The sequence below is a fragment of the Tyto alba genome, unplaced genomic scaffold, assembly GCF_018691265.1.
Source record: "Tyto alba isolate M040663 unplaced genomic scaffold, T.alba_DEE_v4.0 Super-Scaffold_6, whole genome shotgun sequence".
NCBI lineage: Eukaryota > Metazoa > Chordata > Aves > Strigiformes > Tytonidae > Tyto > Tyto alba.
Window position 1 is genome coordinate 29,705,401 of NW_024881327.1, and position 26,369 is coordinate 29,731,769.

Genomic DNA, 26,369 nt, shown 5'->3' on the forward strand with positions numbered 1-26,369 from the left:
GTAAGGGTACTTACAGCAGCATCTATCAAGGCAGAGGAGGGTGGTGGAAGAGATTTTTACCAGAATTTAAGCATTTTCTTCCTTGATAAAACTAGATTCAATGGCAGCTTAACTTTCCATGATATACAGCCTGACTTTGAGAGCAGGCTGGTGAAGATATCTGCTCAGAAGCAAGAGATCGAAAAAAAAATAATTTAAAAAAATTACTCAAAGGAAGACTGTTCCCATTCAAGATCTTTTAAAATTTATTTTTTAAAAACTTACAAGTTTTACAAGTTTACTTACAAGTTACTAAAAGAAAACTAACACCAGAGCTTTATTTATTTTTAATTCTCATGAAAAATCAATGAATCTGTGATCGTGAGAGCATGTTGATTTTTTTCAATCACTCAAACAAATGTTGTGACTTCACATTTTATTTAATGAGGGCATCTGCTGTGGTGCATTTGCAGCGTTCAGCGTTTGGCTGACAGCACCTGTTTGTTTATCCCAGCCATGCTGTCTTCTATCACTCACTTTTTCTCTGCTACCGCTCACTCAGCAACATATTGTCAGGCTTGGCATCAATGTTCTGTGTCATTCTGGGAGTTACAGGAGTGGATGGATCGTCTGAATTCGCTCTTTCCTTGGAGAAGAGCAGTATTATCCCTCCTCACCCTGTCCTGAGAAAGTGTGAAGCCCTTTTGTTAAGCAGTTGGTTTTTCTCTGTTTTGGAATTTTATAATGGTTTTTGAAAGCTAGTACATCCAGTTGTTGCCTGGTAGCTGATCACCACTTGACATTTTCCTATTTGCCTGTCCTTGCATTTAATTAATTTTTTAAATTTTAAAAACTGTTGGCTATCCAGGATCTGATCTACTACTACACATGTTGCTATGTAACTAGCTATAAGCGTAATGAATCAGAGCACAGGCGATTCAAAATGAGAGCCCACATCTGTAAAATGCCAGTAAATATTCAATCCCATTTCCAAAGCATACTTTTGGGGGTCTTCACCATCCTCTCTGTTCCCTGGGTAACAAATCCCTAATCAGTATCTCTGTGATTTGAGTGCTGCCATGCTTTTAGGTGTGGGGTTTTCCCTGCCCAGCCCTCCTTTCTGGCTTTGACCCTTGGTTATGCCTCTCCTGGAGGCCTCCAGCTCCCAGGCTGATAGCTCTGCTGATTGCACAGAGCCTGGCTCAGCTCCTCCTTTCATCTGCAGCTACGGTCAATTCTCCCACTCACCCAAACAACCACTTCCTTCCTTCTTCATATTGTTCTCACCAAGACCTGCCTTTCCTCTGGTATAGGAAATTCCTATATCCAGCCTCCTCTTTAACGAGCATCCTTTTTTTTTTAATCCCCCAGCCTGCTTTACTTTGTCCCAGCCTGCCATAGCCTCCCATCTTTTAACACCATTCTCTGTCTCTTCAGCTTCAGGTACTTCTCCCATCCTCTTGCTCATACATAGTAGGTGGAGGGACAACACAACAAGTAGAAACCATGAAAACCACTGGGAAAGAAAAGCAGAAAGAAGGCCAGTGAAAGGAGAAAAATCACAAGTAAACGATACCAAGTTACACAAGGTTAGAAAGATATAAATTGCTTTGACTGAAGAACAATTACATAAAAAAGAAGTGGAGGGCTGGTGAAAAGGAAGTGAAGCAACCCACGAGAAAGAACATAGAGGAAAGGTAAAGGAAAGAATAAACCTCAGCACAAACCCAGTGAACTCATCAAGCCAGGGAGCATCCTTTCATTCTATGTTCATAGCTACCAAGTGCAGCAAGGTCCAGGACTGTACATATTCTTTCTACAGCCTCCCATAAAATACATACCATATTATGAAAAGAAAATGACCACACGCACAAATCAGCAACTGAAAGAGAACTCTGAAGGAGAGCGTGGCTCTCCCACCCTGCTCTCTGCTCCCAGAGCTGCGTAGTTCTGTTCTCTTGATGGATCAAGTCGGGAAAAGGATGTGGCAGGACAATGGGCTTTTCACTAGCTGTTATCAAGGATCTTTTCAGCCCATTAAAACAAAAGCGCATTGGTGGGGAGCTGACTGGTAGGTTTGTGTACCTGCCAATATGACGCCCAGTCTCATTAATGCAAAAACAACAAACAGCATTTGCTTCTCTGCTGAGCTGGAAACAACACAGAAGGACAAAACAGTATTTCCCTTCCAGTTTTCTTCTGAGTTTGCCTGCTTTTCAGCTACTATCTTACAATCTACTTCATTAAAGGCTAGAATTGTTCTTCCAAACAGTCGGATTTGGAGCAGGAATCTCCATTTCTAGTATGTATCTGTGATAATCTTCCATCTGATTTTGCACTCTGCTCATTTAAACTCAGCATCTTCCCCTGCTGCCACCTACCCAGTATACATCTTACCCCATTTCACCACCCTGAGTAAATTTTCAAACACATAGATTTACTCAAATTTTTCTCAGTGAGGAACACAGTAGAGGAGTTTTAGTAACCTCAGGGAGATGTTTCGCCACACCTCTTTCATAGTGCCATTGCCTAGGAAGGGGGTCTTTTAAACCAGCTAACACACCCAGAGAGTGCATGGCAGCTGAAAGTTCAGTAAGTGTAGCTGAGTCTGTCTAGGCTTAGTACATGAAAAAATAAGTAGCCGGAGTGGGTTGTTCAGTGGTCTGCAAACCTCTGCAGCAAGCCATAGCTTCAAACGGGTGATACAGAGTTGTGGTATTTGGGGGGAAGAAGGGGGCTGTCATGTATGAGACAGCATGCAATGAAGACAGTTAGAAACTTTTGCCAAACTGGTGTCAAATGGGATGAAAATCAAAAACTCTATGCGGAAAGAAGGTGACTTGCAGACCAAGTCCTAACTTCCAAAGTAAATTCCTGGGTTCCAATATTCATTTTCCTGGTGTATAACAAATTCTGTGTAGTGGTGACATAACCATATAGTTCACCAAACTATGTTGTTTTTATCATATGTGCAAAAAAAAATAGCAAACAACCCTCTCACTGATGTTAGAACAGCTATTTACTAGGTAGCTGCTTGTGAAAGTTTGAGAAATCTGGGAAAAGCCACATCACATTCAGCCTTTAATTTTAGCAGTGTCTTGCATAATTCAGAAGGAACTGGTGAATGATATTTTCCCTTTTCTTTTCTTAGTAACTATCCCTGAGGAGCAGATCAAAAGGGAAAACCTGTGCCTGGAATTAACACTGACTGGGCTTTATCCAAATTTGTTTGAGGTATTAGCTGGTTCACAGTGAATTGAAATATTAATTTACTCAAGATAAGGAAATAGGCAGCCAAAAGTGGAAAATGGAAAGGAAAAATAGAAGCAGGGGCAGAAAACAAGGAAAAAAAAAAAAAAAAAAGAAGAAAAAAGACTGACTTCATGCAGTAGGACAACAATTTATTTTATTTAGCAACATTATAATTTAGTTCCATGACAAAGGAATATTAGGGCATTTTTTTCTCATATGTATTGAATTTCTAAAGGACAACATTTAGCAGAGAATTATGTTCAACTGGAAGCAAGAGAAAGCAGCGTGGTGTAAGATACAGGCAAGTTTATTCCCTGAAGGCAGGCTCTCTCGCTCAGCGATCTCCTGTGGCCTGACAGTCCTTGCAGAACAAGACACTCATCAAAGCCTGTGGAGGTGATTTGGTGCAACAGGTAGCATTTCTGGGACAGATGGCATCCATCCTGTCACCACAGACATGGATGGTCACATATCCATAAGAGTCAGGGTGTCAAAATCCGCCATAGGTCTAAATGCAAAATGAAGGACGTTATGTTTTCTTCATTTTGTTCCACCCACCATTTCAAAGGATGGAGTATTATTTGCAACCCTGCCTAAATTACTACTTCAGGTTAGGAGGAGCTGTGGACATCTCCCCAGATAGCAACCTTTCTTCTAATTCCCTAAACTGAAAGAACCAACAGGTTGTTATGTCTTAGCAATATTACTTCACCACTTACACACACACCAGCTGAAAACTCATTCACTGGAGATACTGATGGTGGAAAATGTAAATCTAAGTGTGACCACAGATACAGAATATATGTGTGACATTTAGGTATCAAAGAAACAAGCAGTATTATGATTATTTGTTGGACCTTCCTATAACCTTTCAGTGCTGCTAGAGAATTACTTCCTCTGCTGTCTTCTGGACCTCTTGGGGATCAAACCTGACTTCACTGAAATCCCTGGGAACTTTTCTGAAGTAGAAGGCCCTATCCTGCAAGCGTGTGGGTCCAGCAGGGCCCTTCACATCACTCAGGGCTGGAAGGGTTCACGTAAGCTTTTGACTCTGCTCTTCTGAACCCACACAGAAGTTCATTCTGCTCCCAGCTGACCAGATGTAAGCCAACTCCAAACCAGTAATGCCATTACTATACTACTGACCCTGGCTTAACAAGCTGGTCTTATTTGCTCAAACCCAAGTACCTTGGAGCACATTTTGGAGCAGAGTTGGCTTTTTTCCAGCCTGCTTTAGGACTGAATGTGGTGACATAGTTCTCTCTGTTGGACCATAGTCCATGTTGACAAACTGTCAGGGAAGAGAAGGATATTACACTTTGTTGAATCACTGTCTGAACTGCTAAATGATTTATTATATGATAACTGCCCACCCATACGAAAGCAGAGCTAAAGAGATTGCCAAGAAACCACTGCTAATGAGTGAACAGCCAAAAAAGTTCATGAGCGCAGCCCTTAAAATAGCAAAATAGGGGGGAAAAAAAATCCCTTTAAAGTTATTTTCATAACTTTCTCTTATTATTACTTTTTTAATTATGTCTTTCTGTCTGGCCAGCAAAAGTGTCTGGAGTTTTTCCCAGTTTAGAGGCCCCATTGTTCCTCTGTGGGCCTCCAAAAGAAACCCAGAGGTCAACAAAACCTCAACTGATCACTCAAGAGAATGGAGTTGGTAACCCGTGTTACTGAAATGATTGCTAGTACCTGTTGAGTCTTATTCTCTGGCACTTTTTGGCCACTGGTGGGACTGCCTATCACAAGAGCTCCTCATCTAGCCAGAGGAAAGGCCAGCCAGAAGAAAGGCCAGAGAAAGGACATAGGTGTCAGAACTGTCATACCTGTAGCTGATCCAAGCTAGCATTTTGGAGTATGTCTATATTGTTTCATTAATTACTGATTTTCAAAAGGGCCATATTTACTGAGTAGTTTTTCTTCTTGAAATATAGTATTCATTGAATGTGTTCTCACTGTATTGATGATCCATGCCCAGGAAACTGGAGTGGGATTTTCATAAGATGTTGAAGGAGTTAGATGTTCAAATCTCGTCAAAATTAATGGGATCAAACACCTACATCCCATCCGTGACTTAAAAAATTCCAGTCCCAAGACACCAGTGACACCACGTTTGCTTAGCATGCTAGTAGGTCAGCAAAAGATAAAATTGTTGGTGTGTCACTAAGAGATTGGAACACTAGCATTAAGAAAACATTTTAGAAGTCATAGCTCTAAATTCAGGCCAGACAGCACAGGGAACACTAGAGTCATTCATCGTTTGACAAACCTCAGATCAGCATCAAGATTTTCTAAGGGAAAAGGGGTCTCCAGTTACCTTCAGACAGTTTGAGGAATGATGTTTCTCTGAAAATTAATATTTTAATCAGTTTTCAGTGACGAATTAGTATATACCAAATTTGTGTCTGTGCACTACTTCCAGACCTTTCAATCAAGATTCACTGCAAATCCTTCTCTTTATAGACCACTTTGCATCCAGAATGTAGCAAAGATTGTTGTGCAGGAAGGGATGACCAATCTCTGGAGCACCTTGTGATACTGGTCAGCATTTTACATGCCTCAGTGAAACTGGGAAATTATGAGCCTGTCAGGAATAAAGACTCTCAAACCTTACTGGCTATAAAGACCTGTGGGATCTTCATCCCAGTGAGTAAGGGAAGCCACGCAAGTGGCTCTACACAGTGGAAAATTTTCCAGCAGTGCAGGGTGGCCAGGCTATCAACTGTGGGAGCTCCTGCAACATGAAACTCTCTCCTTTGTATGTTGAGGTCACTGATGTCAATACAGCACTGAAGTGTTCATGATCTAAGCCTAGAGGAGAGCACTTCAGCAAGGAAAATGGAGGCTCATGTGTGGAGAGCATGATGTCTAGAGAAACAAGGGTTCTTCAAGTGCTGTGGCAATTTGTGGGTATGTCCTGGCATCACCAGGTTGCTACAGTCTTCCCTTCTGCTTTCTACAGCTGTTAATTTCTTCAGCTGCTGAAACACGGTGGAAGAGTTGAGTACAGAGCACCGAAAGCAGCAGAAGGCACTCACAGCATTGGAGAACCCAGCTGGAAACTGCCGTGGTGTGCCTGTGCACATGCTGGAGGTGCTGGGCTGCAGAGAAGTGTAAGAGCTGTACATATGCTGCATTAAACCTGCCAATTTCTAGGGCTGCTTTATGGCAAAGACTGTATGGCTCTTGTTTTCTGAGGTCTTGAAAGTGCAGGGGCCTCCGGGAGCAATGCAGGGGAAAGAATAAGATGTCAAGAAACTCTTCAGCCCTCAGGCAGGTGAGAAAGAGCTGTCAGGGAGGGAGAGAGTCTGCTTTTCAATATGTAGGATATGGACTTTTGTTGTTTTTTTACTAATTCTGCTGCATGCCCCTTGTGAACTTGGCAAGAGCATAGACTTTCTGAATACATTTGTATTTTTCAGTGCTCAGGACTATCAAACCCAGAGAGGAGAGAGAGATGGGGTTTCTGCAGCCTGTCCCAGAGAGGGGGGCTATGCAGTGGGGAGAGCACAACCTAACTTCCAGGATCCACTTCTTACCTCCCTCTTAAACTTCTGGTCCTCGAAGCCTGAATTGAAATAACTTTATTGGAACACTCTGCATCTTAAGACTTGTGATAATACAAAAACCATCCTCTAATTGATTTCTTCTTACAGAAACACTCTTCAGATGTACAGAGGGAGATGTTTACATCAACAGATATCCTTAGTTTATAACATGGTGAATGATTGAGAAACTTAGGACAGACTTTCCAAACCCATCTAAGTTCTCAAGTGATCATAACACAGTTACCACATCCTTTACAGAAAACATGCATAAAAATAAGGAAATGAATGCTTAAACACATAATAAATCTTTCACTCTCCGCAGAATAAATACACTGTGCTTATCAGGTATAAACCATGGCCTATTTCTTCATAATCGTGATCATAAATCTGGTTCAGTTATTGTATACATTCTACTATCTGTGTATTTACTTTTGAAGAATTCTGCTGTAAATTTCTGAAAGATAAAGGGATTAATTTTTTTCATAGATATTTACAAGTTACTAGTTCTGGGTGATAATAGCAGGAACACTGTCAGAAAGGAAGATGTATAATGACAATTTATCTTAAAACGATATATGTAACTAAAGTTGCACTGGGATTGGAAACGGAATATTGATACTGCTTTTAAAACTTTTATTTATATATATATATGTATATACACATATATGTATGTATGTATGTATAGGTTATTGAAGGAAGAACATAAAGTTTTTTGAGGCATGATCAAAACAGTTGTGTTATGTAGAAATATACCTTCCATTACAGTTTAAAAAGGAAAGGTGTGTTTTTCTCAGTATGTCGGTTGTGTAGGATCTAGGGTGTGTGTAACTACGTGTTACTTTGCTTTCCGGGATGCAGAGGGTGTTGGTGCTCTGGTAGCTCTCTGCCTGTAATATTTAAAAAGTGCACTTTGCTGTCATGTGAGCTCTACACCCTGAGGGGAAGCCAGGATATTGGGCTGTCCCTGTGGATCACACCAAGGATTTTGACTCTGTGAACCAAGGTAATTTGTTGAGGGTGTTTTCATTCAATGATATTTTTAGAAATGTTTTGTGATGGTCACAGGCAGAGTTAAGTGAACTAGTGTATTGGCCCTTATGTTACAGAGAATGATGTTTGCTAAACTGCCAACGAGCACTAAGGATGCTGACAGTGCCATTTCTACACGGTGTTGTTAAGACAGAATAGTCCTTAGCATGAAGAAGTTATGTGCAAAGAGAAAGATAATGGAGGAAACCATGTATGACTTGTCATGTGTAAGCTGTTGTTTACAGTTAGCTTCTGCTTGCAATGATAATCATTTACACATTAATTGCTTCAAATGTCTTACAATGCATTTGGATTTATGTTCACTCTGGAAAAAAGTCAGAAGTTATGTTTCAACCAGGACCATCTGGTTTGCTGTGGATGTTTAAAGTTTATATGAGTGCAAAAGCAATTGAAGGAATTCACTGAAAAAAAATCTGTCAAAGGGCATTAAATGTAAAGATACCACATCTGCCTGTATGGCGTCCCTCCAGCTCCCTGCAAACTGGTACAACATGTAAGGGCACACCACTATATGTTTAGTTTCTTCCTATATTCCACCTCAAGGTCATGCTATTGGCCATTCACAGAGACTGGATACAGAACTAGGGTGCTCTTTTATCAGATTCTATATAATGCTCTTGACACCAGAAATCACACTTGCCATTTGAGGTGCATCTCGATGTTACTGATGGGTTTGAGGTTTTTTTACCTTCAGTGTACTTTCTTGAGATGGCATAACGCTGATAGCATCAGAAATGTTATGGGCAGGGAAGCAAATCATTTGGTAAGTTAGAGTGCCATCTATAGAAGGAACACAGCACCAGCCTGCAAGCTGAGGTCTCATTGCCTTCAAAAGCCTTATTTTGTACCTTCAACAACCAGGTCACTGTTTTAACCATTAGCTGGCACTAAACGTTATATCCAGCAGAAAGTTCTGAGCACTGCACTGAATCTTTAAGCACTACCGAAATCCTCAGGAAACTTGTTCAGCTTCCCCTCCCTGCCCAGTTCCCTCAGACCGTATTTTTCTGCCAGTGTTGTCTCAGTCTTGCATTTGTTTTTTTCTAGTGGGCCTTCATCTCCTGGTAACACAGAGCTGCTTGGTGGTCTCAGTTAAGGGCCAGGGGACTCTTAAGCTTGGTGTTCCCCTTGACAAGCGGGTAGGCTAGTAAAGGTACTTAGGTGAGGCTTCTCACAAGACAGAATTGAGCAAAGTCTTATAATTCTCAGTGTGCACATCCAGTTATCAGCTGGCGGCAAAGGCTCTGACTGGGAGGTCAGGGATCTGCCTTCAGCTTCCTACTGTACCTGCATCTGGTGCTTCTGTATTTCAGGTGCTGGCGACCACCAGCAGATTGTTACAGTGAGTTGTGCAGCTCTCTAAATTACTGTTTGAGTAAAGAAACTGGATATACATTAAGCCAAGGAGAGATGTTAAGATGTTGACTTCATGATGAGGAGTTAGAAACTGGTGTGGAAGAGTCAGATTCAAGAGAATATTCCAGTGAATATTTCATTGCTTACAAAGTGGAGGAACACTGCAGGAAGAGAGAGAACCATCCACCATGAAGTGCCAAATAGCACTTACTTAGTGAAACATAGAGGGCTTCAGCGTATGTTTTGGCAGCAGAGCAGGAGAAAAAGCTTAGCCAGGGAAGGGACGTAGCCCAGGGCTGTCTGTCATGTCTCTTCTTTCAAAGGGGCACCTAACACTAGGAGACTATTCACAGTTAGAGTATTAAGCAGAGGTAAACACCTCCCTCTTGCTATCACAATGTGTTTAACTCCTTTTGGAGTAAAACCATGACTAGACTCAGTATTTCCCACCAGCTGGTTTAAGCAAGGCCCCACTCAGCTTGTTGATTTCTGTGCTCCCCAGACATAAGCCCCTCATTCCTCCCATCAGTTTTGTAGGGGATCATGCTGCCTAACTGAAGGCTGAGGTTCCCCTCAAGTGACAGTGTGTGGGAGTGGTTGCTTTGGCTCATACAGTTTGCTCAAGAAAGTTGGTGGAAGAGCAGGGCTTTTAATGCAAGGCTGGTGACCTAGCCTAACCACTCAGACCTCTTGCTTTTTTCTACCAGTTGGCCACAGCACTGTGGCTTATTAGTAAACATCCTCACTGCTTTGGGCTAGAATGGCTTTGGTTTGGAAACTCTCTCTCTGCCTCTTATAAGTCTGTAGATTTTTGTTAGGTGAGTAAAAGAAGACCCAGGATCTAATGTGGTACCACGTACCATCACTGAGTGTTTTGCCACCAACTTCATCTGGCTTAGGACTTGGTTTTATGACCCCCAAGAAATTGGATGAACAGTTCTTAAGCTAAATGAAAGGCATTATTATCTCCAATTACTTTTATACTGTCTTCTTGCCCAAATTTACTTCATTCAGACCTGATTCTGGAGGACATAAAATTGAAAAATCCAGCTTCACTGTGCAGCTGAATTTCTTGTGCCTGCCTAGAGCAGTGTGCTTCCATTTTCAACACTGGCAAAAGCCTACTTGCAAAACAACTCTGAGAATATGAAAACAAAAGAAATAAGACAAAAAATCACAGACATTTTTAAAAGAAACAGTTTAAAGTCCTTCACTAGTGAAAACTACTTTTTACATTTATTTGCTATTCATAGAAAATGCTGTATTATCTTTTCAAAAGTCTTAGACATAGTTTTGGAGGAAATATTTTGAACGAGCAAGGAGAATTAAAATTTGTCTTCCAGCAGGACTAATGCTTATGATCTTAGATCCAGAGCAGTAACAAAATTGTTGTTAAATCACAGAAGTCTGACTAGCTGAGATGAGAGTCCAGATGCTACCATTCCAGAAATACAGATCTGTAGTTCTTTCAACACTGACACCTTCCTTTGCCTCTCATCTAAATGAATATTTCCTTTTTCTAAATGCCCACCAGCCTACAGAAAGTAGCACAGAGTAAGATGATACTCCACAAGAATAAGGGCATGACAATGAGAGTCATTAGCTCTCACTGAGATCAGAGCTCCATGGAGTCTCTTGGGCAGAGGTATTCGTTGCACGATTGAGGGAAGCTGTTGCCCTTTGAGATATGGTGGGAATAGAGGGGATATCTTAGGACAAAGACCATTCTGGAAAACAATCCCCACATCACTGCATGCCTGTTAAACTCCAGCACAGCTCGTGCTATGTGGCTGCTGTGAAGGAATGCAGACCCGGGATGCTTCTGTCCGTCTGTTGTGTCTCATCCTCAAGGCTTCCCAGACTAGCACACTTAGGGCTGTACTAAAACAAGCACATCTGGGCCACAAGGCATCTGTGCAACTCCTTACCAATTCAAGTACAAAATCAGTGTGTTAGAATACAGTACACTTCTATATGAAAAGACCATTCCAGACTGTGAACATTTTTCAGATTAGTGAACCATGAAATAGAGGCCTGTCCTTCTGTACTGTGGGCAGCAGTTGTATATCTGAATATCATAAGCATGCACTGGCCACAGTTTGGGAAGCCTTTCCCAGTAAACCATTCCAGTAATTTCTAGTGTCCTTTCCTTTTTCAATGCAGAAAGGTCAACTACAATTCCCTACAAGAAATGACATGAGTTTCAGAGCACTTTCCTACATTATGGGCGATTTCTTTCTTTTCACAGCAAAATATATGCATGTTAGTATTTTCAGACATGTCCTCCAGCTAGTTATCTTATATACACCAGACAGAATTTTAAGAGTACCACTGTGTACCCTTTTGTTTTGTTATGGATTTCACTGTTCAAGCTTTATTTGCAAATAAAATATGCACAAGCATTTATTTTGCCCCAGATAAGAATGAATATGAATAAACAAACAAGCAGGTGTTGAAAGCCCTTTCTAGTTTCTGCATCTGTATTTCCCACCTGAAACAGAAGTTATTCTCAAAGCTTCACTGAAAGCTTGCTTTGAAAATGTGTATTTTTGCAGACTGCTGACTGCGGTACTAGTTTTACTAAAGAGATGCAGTCACACTGGTTTGCTTCTGTATTATCTAGGTCACAGGCCAGAATTCTCCTGGGTGCTAACATTTTCAATTAAGCTGAATTTGTTGGTGCACAGTGGAGCTATTTTCCTTTTTAAAGCTGGTCCTAAATGGACACTAAAGCTGAGTGTCATGCCTGGTTTAACTGTTTTTGGTTCTGTGTAGAGTCAAGGAGTAAAGTACTCGCCCTGAGGGGCTGGCCACTCACTCTGCCATGTCCAAGCATGAAGTTGAAGTTCCCTAATTTGTGTTCCCCACTCCATACATGCACCGCTGTTGATTTTATTAAGTGACTTTGGTTGTGTTGTAGGGGGATATCTGGAGGGGTTGCCTGCAATCATCCGTAAAAAAAAACAGCTCAAAAAAATATAGATGAGGCCAGTCTCTCTGCACCAAGTTTAGGTACTAAGAGCCTAATTGAAATCCTAGAAATGTAAAACCTAGAATTTAAAACCTAGACTATTCCAGTAGTCACTGTATGACGAACTTTCCCTAAATTCAATGCAGTATCCGATCTTTTTGTTCCTAAACCTTTTCTTCTTACACATGAATATGCTTTTGAGCAGTAGCACTATCTCAAGCATTTTAAAGAAGTACCATGCAGGATGTTTTGACTGCATTTAGGTTTTATGAATTCTTATTTAGCCTTAAAGTTTTAAAAATAATTCTATATATCATGATGATCCATATTGCACATTGAATATTTTACACAGTGTGGATAAGATATCAAATTTGTTACATACACAAGAGAAAAAAATGACTCTGGGTCGAGTGATTTGTTCAGGACAGTGGAAGAAAACCTGAAGATAAACTGTATGACCAGTTCTGCCTCTCACTGCTGCTAGGTCTGCTCTTTTCTCTGGAGAGAGCCTTTTCTTCACCTGTTGGTCCATATTGTATGTATGAAGTTATTACATGAATATAATAAGCAGTATACCTTGGCCTGACTGCTTACATACTAGAAGGAAAAATATTGAGATCTTGGCACAGACATGAAGAATAATGTGGAACTGGATAAACCATATCCAACACGTTATGGGTTTATTTCTTAAGAAGCTTTATAGAGCTTATGTCTTAAGAAGCTTTCCAGCAGCATTCTTATGAAAAAAACCTAATGGAGGGAAGTTGCTCTGTTGGTGGTCACTGCTAGTGAAAAGTCCAAAAATCTTCTGTCTGAGAATGAAGGCAGAGACAGCCCACACAGGTCTGCGTGCCCCTAATACACACAAACATTATCTATTATGTTGCAGTGTGTAAATATGCTAAAAATGTATACTTTATTTATACAAACTCATGTTACTGCTGCGGTAAAAAGTATTTGGGAAAGCAGTTGAACTTGTGAACGCTTATACTTCAGACTATAGTTACACTGTTGAGATTCACATTTTCTGCCTGGTTATAATTCATAAACATTGGATTTAGTCAGGGAAAGTCTTCATACAGTTTAACTGTAATTTCCTGTAGTAAATGGAGCCTGATGAGTGAGGATATGAAATCTTGGAAAAGTTTAATCATTCTAAGGAAAGCTGTCCCACTTGGTGTAGTAGAATCGGAATAATTTTGTAAAAAGGATTGGCAGTTTGCTAATTCCCTGTCCAACCCAGAGTGAAAAATACCAAGCGAGGGGCTTCTGCTTGAAAGCAAATGGATTTTTGCCCTCCTAATATGATGGGAACAGCCTCTGAATCTAAGCAGATGTGGAAAAACTATCAAGTGTCTGACTAAGGAAATCACTTCAGCTTATACCTAACTTCAGCCATGTGCTCAAGACTAACTGAAGTCCTGATTTCAGTTGAAATCACGGACTAACCATGGCTGAGGTGCTTTGCAAAATCAGGGCCCAAGCAGTACATAATAATTAAGAATAAGTTCTCCTGTTACAGCCTAGGAGCTGAATTTAGCTAGCGTATTTGAGCAGAGAACTTTTCCCTGCCCTACTGAATCTAATGGAGTCCACTGCCAAAGTGATAAAATGACATTTTCTGACATGCATATATCAAGTGAATGTCAATAACAAAAATAATTTTTTTGAGAAACATTATTTCTGTCCTTTTCATTGCACCTCACAGGGGCCCAAGTGCACTTGTGGATTCTCCTTTCAAATGCTCCAGCTAAGCTTATAGAAGGATAAAAAAAAAAAAAAAAACAAACAAACAAAACAAAAAAAAAAAAAAAAAAAACAAACCAAAAAGCCACTTGCGTGTTGTTTGCTGCTGGTGGGACAAATATCTCAAGTATTAAAAATCAAAGAGATTTTAAGCTAATTTCTTCCTATGTTTTTTCAGTCTGCCAATGAGTGTGTGGTTCTCAGCTCACAACATAGTAATCATATTCCCTGTAGGAAACACCGGCAGCAGTCGCGGGCTCTCCTGGGACTCTCTCCTATTACAAGCCCCGGGAGTGGCAGCCCTGAGCTATACACATCCAAACTGCAGCTAAGCAAAGGATTAAAGTCCATCATCTGACTGACATGTATCCCTGTAGCAGCTGTGGCGTACAGGGCGATAGAAATGAAGCAACTTTTGTAAAACATGTTGTGCAAGATCCCCGGCTGCTTAACCAGCGGTTTCTCATTGCCCTGAAACACTGCACTTTCCCAAAGAGCAACAACTTTCCTAAATCCTCATAGCCCAATCCAGGGCCATGAACACATATCAGATTGATTCAAACGAAACAGAGGACTTTGCCACCTTTTATAAAAGATTTGAATGATGTTTTACAGGAAAGTTTTTCTTCACTACTGCCTGCGTCAATCATTTCTCAAAACACAGCAGGGGTTACTTTATGACTTGTTGTCAGAGGGTCATGAAAATTGAAAACCAAGACCCAGACTGTGTCTCATATTTAAAGGAGATCATGTCTGCCTTCATATATAGTATTAGGCTGTACCAGAAACCTCTAATAGCTGCTTTTTGAAGCAGGGAAAAATTAACCACCCCCTTATCTAACCCCATTTCTTGCTTTGTTCAGTAAGAATTGATCATGACAAATACGCTGCTTATTGATACAACTTGACCTTCAGGTCCATTGTTCAGTGAAAGGAGAAAGAATGGTTGGAAAGTCAGAGAAAGTATCAAGGTAGCCAAATAATGATATTGTTTTCTGAATGATCTCATTCCTTCATCAATACTTCTTCAAACCATTCCATAAAACCACCAGGAACATGGACACAACTTTGTCACCTGACTCTTCTGTGTGTCACAAAGCCTAAATGCTGCAACCACTCTTTTTTCTGTAATCATCTGCAATTTAGGTTTAGGCATACTCCTCAACTTCCCAGTGTTGCTAAACATTTTTACATGATAGGAAGGGGAAAATGAGGCAGAAAATAATATTTCTTGAATAGTGATGCAATATAAGCCCACTGGAAAAATATCTTCAGGCATTAGAAGGGGACTCAGGAGACTATATGTCAATACAGACCCTCTTTTGCAGACAGACATGAGTTCACCTGACTGTTCTCCAAGTCAATCAAGTTGAGGTTAGTCTAACACTACGCTTTAGCCAATAAGCCATGCTAAGAGGCAGGGTATATTAACTCAGGCCCAAAGCCAAAGTGGAGTAAATATAAAACTCTGCCTGCAAAAAATCCCTCACATGCAGTTATAAAGTTAGTTTTAATTCCAACTCTGCCATCAATTTCAAGCATCACCTTAGGCAAATCAATGAATCTATGTCTCAGTTTCTTACTTGCAAATTGGGGATAGTAAAACTGCATTTCTCCCACTCTCCATACATTAAGAGTGGAAGCTGTTCTGGTAAGAGGTTAACATGCACATGTATAAAGACTTGAAACTGCATTTCAGTCTGCCTATGGTGCTGTAAGTAATAACACCTCTCAGTATGGTATGGAGTGTTCTTAAGCAATGGAACTGACCATCTTGTTTTTTATGGTACTCGACTTGAAATGCTAAATCCACTGAAATACCTTTGCCCAGTCTTGTTCCCCCAATGTCATGCAGAGTTCCTCACTTTTTAAATTTTGCCGCAGGCCTTGCAATATCAGCTAACCACATCTGAAACTCATCTAAGCAAAAAGTACATAAGAAATTTTCAAATCAGTTCTAAGTAGCTTGTTGTTTGTGCATTGGGCTTCATCTAGAACCATGTTTCTGATGCATGGCAATTCTTCAGAAGGTTGGGAAACTTGATTAAACTGTCTTATGTTGTTCACGGTACTGCTGGAAAGATGACAATTAAAAAATGTGAAGGAATTCTCTCCTCTACCCATTTTCCCTATCACCACCTGCTTGTTTTCCTGCACTTCATTCCCGGTAGGGTTCCCTGTCACCCTTAGGGATGTCACACACATCCTCAGAGAAGACTCCCCATGCTTCTGTTTCTGAAACTGATCGTGGAAGACGTCCCTCAGATCTTCCCCTGGCCTCTGCTTTCCCTAACTCTTTGTGTAGAGGCAACTCTCCCATCAGTGAAAAAACCTGCACTTCCTCCTAGATGCATCAGCTGCTGCACCTGCAGCCATTCTTGTCCTTACACCCCAGCCAGAGCAGAAAAGCAGCAGTCAACAGCATCAACCTCCAGAAATTCCTGAGTGGAACGGTTTCCTCACTCATGGCAGAGAGGAGACTCACAATCAGCTCCTTGTCAAGGAGCACAGCACTGAGTTCCCAAGGCTGGAGCAACACTGATCGCTGTTCCAATTTTTCATACTGTAATAGGTAACCTGGAGCAGTTTAACATAAAGCTGTTTGTTAAATTCTTGCAAACTTCCAAGGATGGAGATACCCCCATTTCTCTGATTACTTGTTCCAGTACTGTACTACCTTCCCAGTGAAGAAGTACTTTCCAGTTTCTGAATGTCCTGAACTGAACATTCCAAGGTGCAATTTGTGGTTACTGCCCTTTGATACACCATCTCCTACTACTAAGAAAAAAAACTTGGCTTTGTCATCTTTGCAACTGCCCTTGAAGCAGTTGTAGGCTACAATTAGATGCTCTCCTAGTCTCCTGCATGCCAGACTATACACACCCAGCTCCACCAACCTCTCCTTGTAGGCCACGTGCTCCGTGCCTCTGGCTGCCTCAGTAGCCTTCTGCTGGACCCTCTCCAGGTTCCTCCACATCTTTCTTGGACTGGTGGGGGGACAGATCCGGAACTGAACATGCTATTCTGGGTGCAGCCTCACCAGCGCCAAGTAGAGATGGGTAACAACTTCTCTCCATCTGCTGGCCTTGCTCCTCCCACTATAACTCCCAACGTAGAATGCAATTTACCTTACTCACAAGAAGAGCACACAATACGTGGGCTTATATTCAATTTGGCACCTGCCATAGCCCCCAGGGCCTGTCGAGCAGGGCTGCAACTTGGTCTGTCACCTCCCAGTCTGTGCAGAGACACATGGTGGGGCTCCAGCCAGGTGCCAAGCTCTGCACTTCACTGTTTTGAGCTCTATTAGGTTTTTTCTAGCGCATTCCTGTCATCTATGGAGATTCTTTGCGTTTGAAGCATTTGGAATGTCAACCACTCCCTGCAACTTGACATCACCCTTTGCAAGAATTTCAAAATGACAATACGCAAGTGATACTTTAATTGCTTTGGTCACAAAGGACTTTTAATGCTGTTACTCAACTTCTGCCTGCATTTTTCCCAGTTCTTGTTTGTTCCCATTTGGTCCACAGTCTCCCTGAACTGCAGGCCTGCCATCAGCCTCTTCTTGGCTGTTGGCAGCCCCAGGAGAGGGATCCTGTGACTACAAGGTTTCTTACCAATCTCTTGTTTTCTCCCTAGGCCTAGTGGGACTGATCCATAGAGCTCCCTAGTGCCATTGCATTGGAAGCAGGATGTTATATCATGCCTAAGTTAACTTTTGACTAAATTAAGGATTGGATATTTGGCTGTGAAATCAGAAGAAGCATGAATGGTGCCACTGAGAGCAGTAGGACTGCCTGTGGACTTAACACTATATATGCAGTTGAATAAAATTGTGCCGGGGTCTGTTGCCATTGGTGGCTTCTAAATCAGACTGGTTGCTGAAAGCTTCCCAATGCTGCCACCTACAGCTTTCAACATAGCAGAGAAGAAAACTCTGAAGAAAATTATAGATTGTGCATAGTCAACCCTGGATACAGTTCTAAATTAGCAGTGTGCAGGTCTAAAAAGATAAGCCTGAAATCCTTCCCTAGGTTCTTAAATATTTCTTAAATATTTCTCAAATATTTCCAAGGATAATTCTATATATTAACTGTTAAAAGTCCACCTCTGGAAGGCTGCACAAAAATGGCAGGAACCTGTTAATTTAAATTAAATTATTTGCTCAATAGAGTCCTCACGTATCTGGAAGAGCATCAGTGGCAACAGCCAGTCACAATTTTCTTCCAGAGCAGACATAAAACGCAAAACAGACTTCACAAGCTCCTGCCCTTTTTGGTAATTGTCACAGTGAAAACTAAGGGGTGGTAAATTCAGGAAAAACACACAGGGTTTTAGGTGGGAAATGGAGAGGGTCAAAAGAGCTAGTTTAATTACAGAGAATGCATAGGAAATCAAGGAAAGGTAATAGTTCCATACAGAACTACAGATATATATTTAAGAAAAAAATACGAAGAGGAGAAAACAAGGAGAGAGAAGAAACAAAATAAGGCTCACTTCAGATAGGATGTGACCAACAGAAAATATTAAGTTATCAGTGTCTTCTCATGAAACAATGTCTTTTAATACATAGCACTCTGAAAAAGCCTACAGACACTTTACACCTCTTGGTCCAAACTCTTCTGCTAAAGTGTGAAACAATAGGCAAAGATTAAAATTCAAAAACTCGTAAGTAGGTAAAACCAGCTGGAAAATATGCATAAAAATAATTTAGAGATTATACACACCTGATATGACTTTAAAACATCTCCCATGTGTTCTACTTATGGTTTATTCTAACTGGTTTTGACGCAGCACATACATACTTCTACACATTGTGACTTTTCTTCTTAACACAGTAGCACATCTGGAACAGCTGCACTGTTAGTATCGCAAAAAGCTTCCATCTATTCTGTTTACAGATCCTCACCCACTGTCTGAGGCTTCCTTCCTCTGAAGCAACTCTAACCCAGCTCCTGAGATCTTTGCACTCCCCATCAACTCATCTTTCTACCCAGGCTGTTTAAAACCCAGCTGTTTGCTAGGCCCCTGTGGTAATTTTAGCAGAGGAAAACAGCCTTGCTGGTAATGTTGTACCTGAGTGGATAGGTAACATTCTTTCCTTAGCTGTTCTCTTTATTTCCATTCTTTGAAACTGCACCTAGGCCCAGAGGGTAAAAAAATAAGAAAGGTCTGTCACAACCCTTCCCCTGTTTTTCCATAAGGCCCAAATTATTCAAATGTTACATTTCAGTAGTTCTTAACACAGGAGCTTGAGCAAAAGAACAAAAGAAAATGTATGAAACACTAAAATAACTTCAGTAGCAGTAGAGATTTATATTGCTAGACTAAAAAAAACAAAACAAAACACAACAAATATTTGACTGCTGCAACCACTATAAAAAATACAGTAGTATCTAAAGGCACTTTCAGGTTGCTTCAGCATTGACTGCCTGCCTGTGTAACTCAGGCACAGTTATGCCAGGTACTCTTGATAATAGCTTTAAAGGCATGAAAAGGGTCCCCTGCAGAATTAAAGCATGCTCCCCTGGGTATGGTGTACAGCTGACTGGGCTCTGCTCTCTCATGCCCTCTCCTTCTACCATATCTGCTTTTTTTGCTCCTTCCATCCTCCTGCGCTCACGCCACATGCGTTTCCTCTCTTGCAGGCCTCGTTGCTAAGCAGCCTGAGCTGCCGGCGCGGCTCCGAGCCTGCGCTGGAGCAGGAGGCTGCAGCAGATGCCCCAGGAGGCCTCCCTCCACCCTGCAACAACTTCCACTGACAGGCAGAGTAAGATGCTGTTGTAGACAACAGCAAATGACACGTAACATACCTTTTCTCACCGGCATCCTTCGCCTCTCTGCTAACACAAACTGGAAGAGACTGGCGTTCAGAAATGAAGCGCTCTGAGCTTCAGCTAATCCTCAGAATTCAAATTAAAATGTGTTGCGACCCCCCTGCTAGCTCTATGACCAGTAACAAGGCCCAATACCAACCAACCTTCAGGCCACACATGGCTTTAATCAAAGCTTGTGTTTTGAATTACCCTTCAAAAAAAGCATGGAAGCCATGAACAGTTTTCAGCATACGCAGAGCACCAGCATCCATCTAAGGACTCAAGTTACCCAGCACCACACAACATGGCTGGAAGGCAAAGGGCTGGGACACCATGCATTAGAAGGAAGGCCCACACTAAAAGGTGTTTTATCCCTTTTTACAGCTACCTGAGGTATCAGCAAGGAGCTGCAGATAAACAGTAGCTAGACTCAGGCAAGCATGGTTTCCACAGGTCACAGGCGAGGCAAAGGAATATGTAATACATAAAGTATCTATCTTCCTCTTGAACCCAAAATTTTGTCCTGTTATTAAAAATTCATGTAGTGTGGGTTTCTCATTCATAGCCTCTTTCAAGGCCTTCCTAACACAATCACAAATTAATAAGCACACCCTTGCTGAGGACTGTGTTCAGCATTAGGCAGATTTTTTTTAGCTAGAGGTAGGGGGGGAAAAAAAAAACCAAAACACAAAACAAACTGTTCTAACACCGTCTCCTCTAAGGAAACACACCACCAACCAATTCAGCGGGCATTCTGTTGCTTGTATCATTAATACAAATAGCCTCTGTTTAAGAGGAGACAGCTTTAAGATGACATTTGAGTGCTCATGTATCACACTTCACCCCTAAAAAATTGTGCAGGGTGGCAAACTGCAGGTTGATTTTCAGACTGGACCTTAGGGTAATTTTTACCAGGTAGTGCAGCACTGGAACATGTTACACAGGCAGTGGTACATCTCTCCATCCCCAGAGGCCTTCAGTGCACTAGGAAAAGCAATTGTCCTGCCAGCCTGAGGCTGACGTTAATTTTTCGCTTAGAAGAGAGCTTTGAGGGTCCCTTAAAAGCAAGGTTTATAGAGGATGCCACATGTAACTCCTTTTGGAGAAAGCTACAGTGATCACTTTAGTCCATTTAGTCTTCCAGCAGAACATTTTATTCTCATTAAGGACAAGGAAGTATCAACCAACAGCTCAATTAACATGACATAGATTAAACAAGCCCTGTTAAGCATTTTCTACTTAACATGTGAAAAAAGAGTCTGAAGACATCTGATGTGTCCAAACTGTTCACATTAAAACTTGAGCTCATCCTTTAGCATAAGCTCAGCTGATGTTGCTCCTGTGTATAGCAAAAGGTGGAAACAATTTAAGTTACCAGAACAGCTGTGTTTAACAAGTACTGAAGCACTGGAGTTTAGACTGCATTTACTGGTGTGCTATTAGACTGCTTTCCTTGCATCTCTTCAGTTTCAGGCAGACTTGCAGAAAGCCACAGCAGAAAAACGAACTTCTCCTTTTTCACGTTCTGTAAATTGTCTGCAGATCTTAGCAGAATCCTTGGAAGGAAAAAAAAAACAAAACAAAACAAAAAAAACCACTGTTTAGTCTACCAGAATATACTTGCTGCAGAGAACAAGTCCTTGCAGCTCCTCTCTGGGTCCCACCAACTAAGTTACAAGGTCTCGCAGCACCAGCTAGTAAATACACTTAACAGATATCTAGCTCTGTGGTACAATACTACCTTGCTACCATGGTATAAAAAGCATCAACTTGTACACCAAGTAGGTATAGCCACTATATACTCTCACCCTTTTATAAGCCTTGTTTTTAGGAAAATAAGAAGCAAAGGAGAAGTCTTACCTTCAATAGCAAGTCATCTGAGCTTGTGCCATGGTTTACAGGAAATGGCATACGCCCATCTGTGAAAGACAGTCCCATCACTCAAGTGTGCTTGATATTACTTCTGAGCTAACAGAACTGAGCATAGCAGGCCCAAGAAACAAGCACACATATGAAGATACTTGTTTGTCAGAACAAACTGTCAATATGTAGCTTGAATGAAAAGGGGACTAAGTATTCTCAGCTCTACAGGAGACAACATGCTTTACAAGGGGGCCTGGGCCTTCAGTGCAACCCACCTTCAGTTAAAATCTTCAAGTGAAGGTACAACTTACATATTGGTTTCGAGAGCCTCAGTAAGCAGCTTAACTAGCACCAAGCATCTAGCCTGAGCCCTCAGTGCTGCTGTAGTGTCAAGCAGGCCCAGTCCAACTGCAGAGTTCTTGGCACCTTACCCAATTCATACAGATGTCCATCCACATTGACAAACAGGATGAAGTGGAAGTTCACACTGTTGTCCTCAACCTTAGGAGAGTCCATTAGATATATTTGTTAGACTGAAAAAAGCCTAGTACTGCAAACCCTACTTGTGACTACAGGACAGAGGAGAGGTCAACAACAAAGCAACAGCAAAAGACTAAAAGCTTAAGCTCAGCTGAAGAGGTCTCTGCAAGACCTCTACAAGATCAAGCACCAGAAATCATAATGTACAGTCACATTTTCAGACTGGATCTGAACCCAGGTTTATCAATCCATGCTCGAGGAAGGAAACCTACATGAGCATTCACCCACAAGTCACTAATTCCTCTTTCCTTCTGAACTGTAACAGTTATCTTCCAGACAAAAAAAAACAACCAACCTGTATTGCTCTACCACTTTCACTAACCCCTGATCCCAATATTTTACACATTCATCTTACCTGACATTGTCCTTCTTGTGCAACCGAATTGTGGACTTCTTGTATAGCCTTAAGAGAAAGCAGACAGAGGTTACTACATCCTTAAGCACTGATAGCTGTCAGCACTTTGTGTAGTTCATATACCTTATTATTTGCAAAATGCTTAGCTCTCTCTTCAGGAGACAGATCAGCTGTTTCATCAAGAAACTTCTTCAGGGCAGACCCCTCATCTGCACAAGATGATCAAAGATTTTATTCAGCGTAGGTAAAGCACTGGTTACAGTTCAGAGGCAGACCACAGTAATCAATGCTTGTTGCACTAACTAGGAGTCCTTGCATTCAGCCTGGAACCATCTCCAGCATAAGCATATTATGACCACCACTTGAAGCAAGCTATTTATCCAGAAGCAATTAAAAAACATCTACGCAAACAGCCAGAGTTCAAGTGCTTCAGGATACTCTGAATGCTTGTCTTGGAACTCATTCTCAAACAGGATTTACCTTTTCTGATCCCCCCACTGCAGATTTGGCAGAGGTGTTCAGTCCTGTTTTGAAGAAATTTAAGAAAGGTGCCAGCTGCAAAGACACTTAAGCATCAACTAACAGAGTATGGGTAGGTGAAATTAAGTTGTCTCACTGCCTTCAAATGAATGCAGCACTTGCTCATGGTAGGCTTACTTTGGTTTTCCAGAACATAAATTAGTAGTGCAGATGTGTTGAGTTCTAGTCTTACATGAAAATCATACTGCATTTCACTCATGAAGAGCGTGTTATTTCATAGAATCCTTTCAAGAAGAGCAAAGCTACTCTCATTTAGCCTTCCTTATGTGGTTTCCTTTGTATAAGAATCCCACAACACCCAAAGGGTTCAAGTTCTCTTGGAATAATGACAGTTATAATTGGCAGATTTCTAGTATTTGAATAATAAAGTATTTCACGGACTCAGTAACAACCCTTTTTTGACAAGAACTTGTAATCCTATTTCCTGGGAGTTTCCAGCTACCAGTTGCCTAATCCAGTTCTATATCCTTTTCTATAGAAAGGGAACCATCAAAACTATTATCTCTGCAGGAAAAGTCTACTTACAGATCCTTACCATCCTATACTACTTCCCCTGCAAAAAGAAAAGATGTTTTAGACTGATTTACAGGCTACCCTGAGCAAGTCTGTTTACATTAGTCATAAGTGGCATGAATAACTTTATCTCTTCAGTTGACATCAGAAGTAGCTGTTGACATTGGTGTTGAACAGGATACTTCCTAATTACAAACAGGCTTTGGCCAATCCTACTATGGGCCCTTTTCCTCTTGCATCACTCACTAGGATGATACCTCTGCAGACAGGAGTCACGGTACATTCCCTTCTGCGATCCAGGGAGTTGGTGAGACCACATGCCCCCTTCCAAGAGCTGAAGGGCCCACTCACCAACTGAAGCAGTACAACATGCCTCAACTTGGTTTGCATGAAAGCCCCAGGTGTATCCTATAGCCTATACCCACTCAATCTTCCCATCACAAAAAAAAATAGAAATTGAAGCGCTTCAGAACAGTTATACTCACCAAGCTTCAGTTTGTCTTTATTATTAGCAACTGCATGTATCAGACCAATTGTCCCACAGGAGTTACTGACTGTCTGCTTCAGGAAATACACCTTGGAACTGATTTCTTGGTCCTTTATTTTCTCAGTCTGTTGTCTCCTGAAGTTCTCATGCTGTAAACATGTAACCGGTTTATGCATTTCACCACAGTGATATCCTTTTATTGTACAAACTACTAGACAAATGAGTTGTACAGGATAATCAACACCAGGGCTGGACAAAGATTTGCCTAGAAACTCATCTTTGTGGCACGAGCCCAGTAAAGCATCATATCGCTATACTGGATGCAGGCCAAGTCCTAATGGACTACCTGCATGACTCAGTCATATCCACAGGCACTGTTCTTAGCCTGCCCATCTGTTCTGTACACTGGAAATAGCTTGGGGTGGGCAATCATATAATGGATAGGCTATTTCATATCCTCTCCCAACTGTTTTGGTCCATTTAATGAGACTACTCAGCATGTCTCTGCAATAGCTTGCCTTTGTACCTTTAGGTTACTTTCCTTCATGAACCCCTCCCCATCAAAACAACGTATAGACAAGTATAAAACCCATTACTACTGAAAGGTTGCAATCCTTTCTTTAAAGAACCTGTTAAATATACTTTATTTCAAAGTCCATCTTCTTATACTATTTCCTTAGCATCAATTGGATTAAATGTATTAATCATACAGAAGCAACTTAGGCCTCTCTAAATGCAATGATTCAGCAAGGTAACAGAACTGATATTCCTCACACTCAACGCTGCTCATGTTTTTTTTCTTCAGGCGGATATACAAAGCCAGCTGTAAGAGGCGCATTGGAATCAGATGCCTTGTTTTTGTTGCTCAGGCCATTTTAATTCAGGCTCTTTGGAGGCTGGGGCCAAGCACCCAACACGTTACTACCTACCTACAGCCCCAGCACAAGCCAAACCCACTCCCAACCATCTGATGCTTGCAGAGATGACACCGGCACGCTCCTGACAGCGGCCAGCGGGTACAGACGCCGCTGCTGACGACACCCTGCTTTTTACTCCAGGGGCATCTGGGCCAGACACGGCTTAGCTGGCCTACCCGGGGGGACGGCGGCAACCCCGCACGGTGCCAGCCCTCACACAGCACAGGGGCAGCCGCAGCCTGTGACCCCCCCGCCCATCCACCCGCTGCCTCGGGGGCTGCAGCCCAAAGGGCTCCTGAAGGAGAGCGGCCCCGGGGTGGGGGGCACCACCACCCCCTCACCCACCTGCTCGGTGAGGGGGAACAGCAGGAGCAGCGCGCAGGCCGGGGCCGGCACCGCACCCAGCGCCTCCTCCTCGAAGCCCAGCACGTCCACGAAGCGCCAGCCGGGACCCACCCCCAGGCGGGTCAGCACCTGCAACGGGGCACAGCGAAAGGGTGACATGACCGCGACGCGCCCCCCCCCCCCCCCCCCCCGCCCCCCAAACCGCGGCTCCTCACGGCAGGACCCGGCCCCCCCCCCCCCCCCCCCTCCCCGGTGACACAGCACAACGCGCGGCACCGCGGCGCCCCCTGCCGGCCGCGCCCCGCCGCCCGCCCGAGGGGGCGCCCCCCGGGGAGGGCGCGGCCCCAGCGCCGCTCCGCAGGTGCGGCCGCGCCCCGCGCGGCGGTTCCGTCCGCGCCGCTGCGGCTGGCGCTGCCCGCGGCACGGCGGGATGCTCAAGGATGAAGGGAGGGGTGGAAAAGGGGCGGCGCCCGCCCGCGGCGGCGACTCACTTTGTTCAGCATCTGCAAGACAAGGCGGGGGGGGGGGGGAAAGGGGTGAGTGCCGGGGAGAGGCAGCGCCCCACCGCCCGCCCCCATACCCCCGCGACCCCCCGGCACCCCCCGCCCCCCCACCGCCGCCCCTCGCGCACCTCGGGGTTGATCTCCATAGGCTGCCAGGCCATGGCTGCAGGACGGCGGGGAAGCCGGGAATTAGGCAGGCTGCGCCCCAGGCACGACGATTTTCCCCCCGCAACACCACGCGTGTAAGCCACCCCAGCCCACGGCCGTCGACGCTGCAGCACGGAGCCGCCCACCCGGCTTTTATAGAGGGGCGGGCTGGCCCACTCCGCCGCGGCGGGGGGAGAGGGAGGAGCGGGGCACGACCAAAGCGCGGGGGGAGGGGTGCCAGCCGGGGCGGGTGGTTGCGCCGCGGAACGAAAAGGCCGTGAGGGGCGGGGGGGGGTAGCGGGGTGTCGGTGTCAGAGAGCCGCGGGGCGGGGGGGAGCCCGGCCGGGGCTGCGGGGGTGGGCCGGGGGCACTGCCCCACCCGAGTCCCGCTGCCTCCGCGGGAGCGGGGCGCGGCCGCGACGGGGCGGA

At 43.2% G+C, this 26,369-nt stretch overlaps 1 protein-coding gene across 1 annotated transcript; it reads right to left on the reverse strand.

Annotated features, from left to right (window-relative positions):
• Positions 1 to 20,861: 20,861 nt before the first annotated feature.
• On the reverse strand, positions 20,862 to 26,145 carry UCHL1 (ubiquitin C-terminal hydrolase L1). Its single transcript, XM_042808196.1, has 9 exons — positions 25,922 to 26,145; positions 25,782 to 25,793; positions 25,291 to 25,419; positions 24,027 to 24,177; positions 22,612 to 22,697; positions 22,489 to 22,536; positions 22,025 to 22,094; positions 21,591 to 21,649; positions 20,862 to 21,286 (listed from the first exon to the last, which is right to left on the reverse strand). Exons 1-9 carry the CDS (start codon positions 25,952 to 25,954, stop codon positions 21,200 to 21,202), a joined length of 675 nt encoding a protein of 224 aa, XP_042664130.1. The 5' UTR covers positions 25,955 to 26,145; the 3' UTR covers positions 20,862 to 21,199.
• Between the last annotated feature and the right edge of the window lie 224 nt (positions 26,146 to 26,369).

Coding starts and splice junctions, on each gene's coding strand:
- UCHL1 (XM_042808196.1), bottom strand. CDS start 25,954: ATGGCCTGGCAGCCTATGGAGATCAACCCCGAG. Junction 22,537..22,611: donor AGCATTTTGCAAATAATAAG/GTATATGAACTA, acceptor CTTTCTCTTAAG/GCTATACAAGAAGTCCACAA. Junction 22,095..22,488: donor CACAAGAAGGACAATGTCAG/GTAAGATGAATG, acceptor GACTCTCCTAAG/GTTGAGGACAACAGTGTGAA.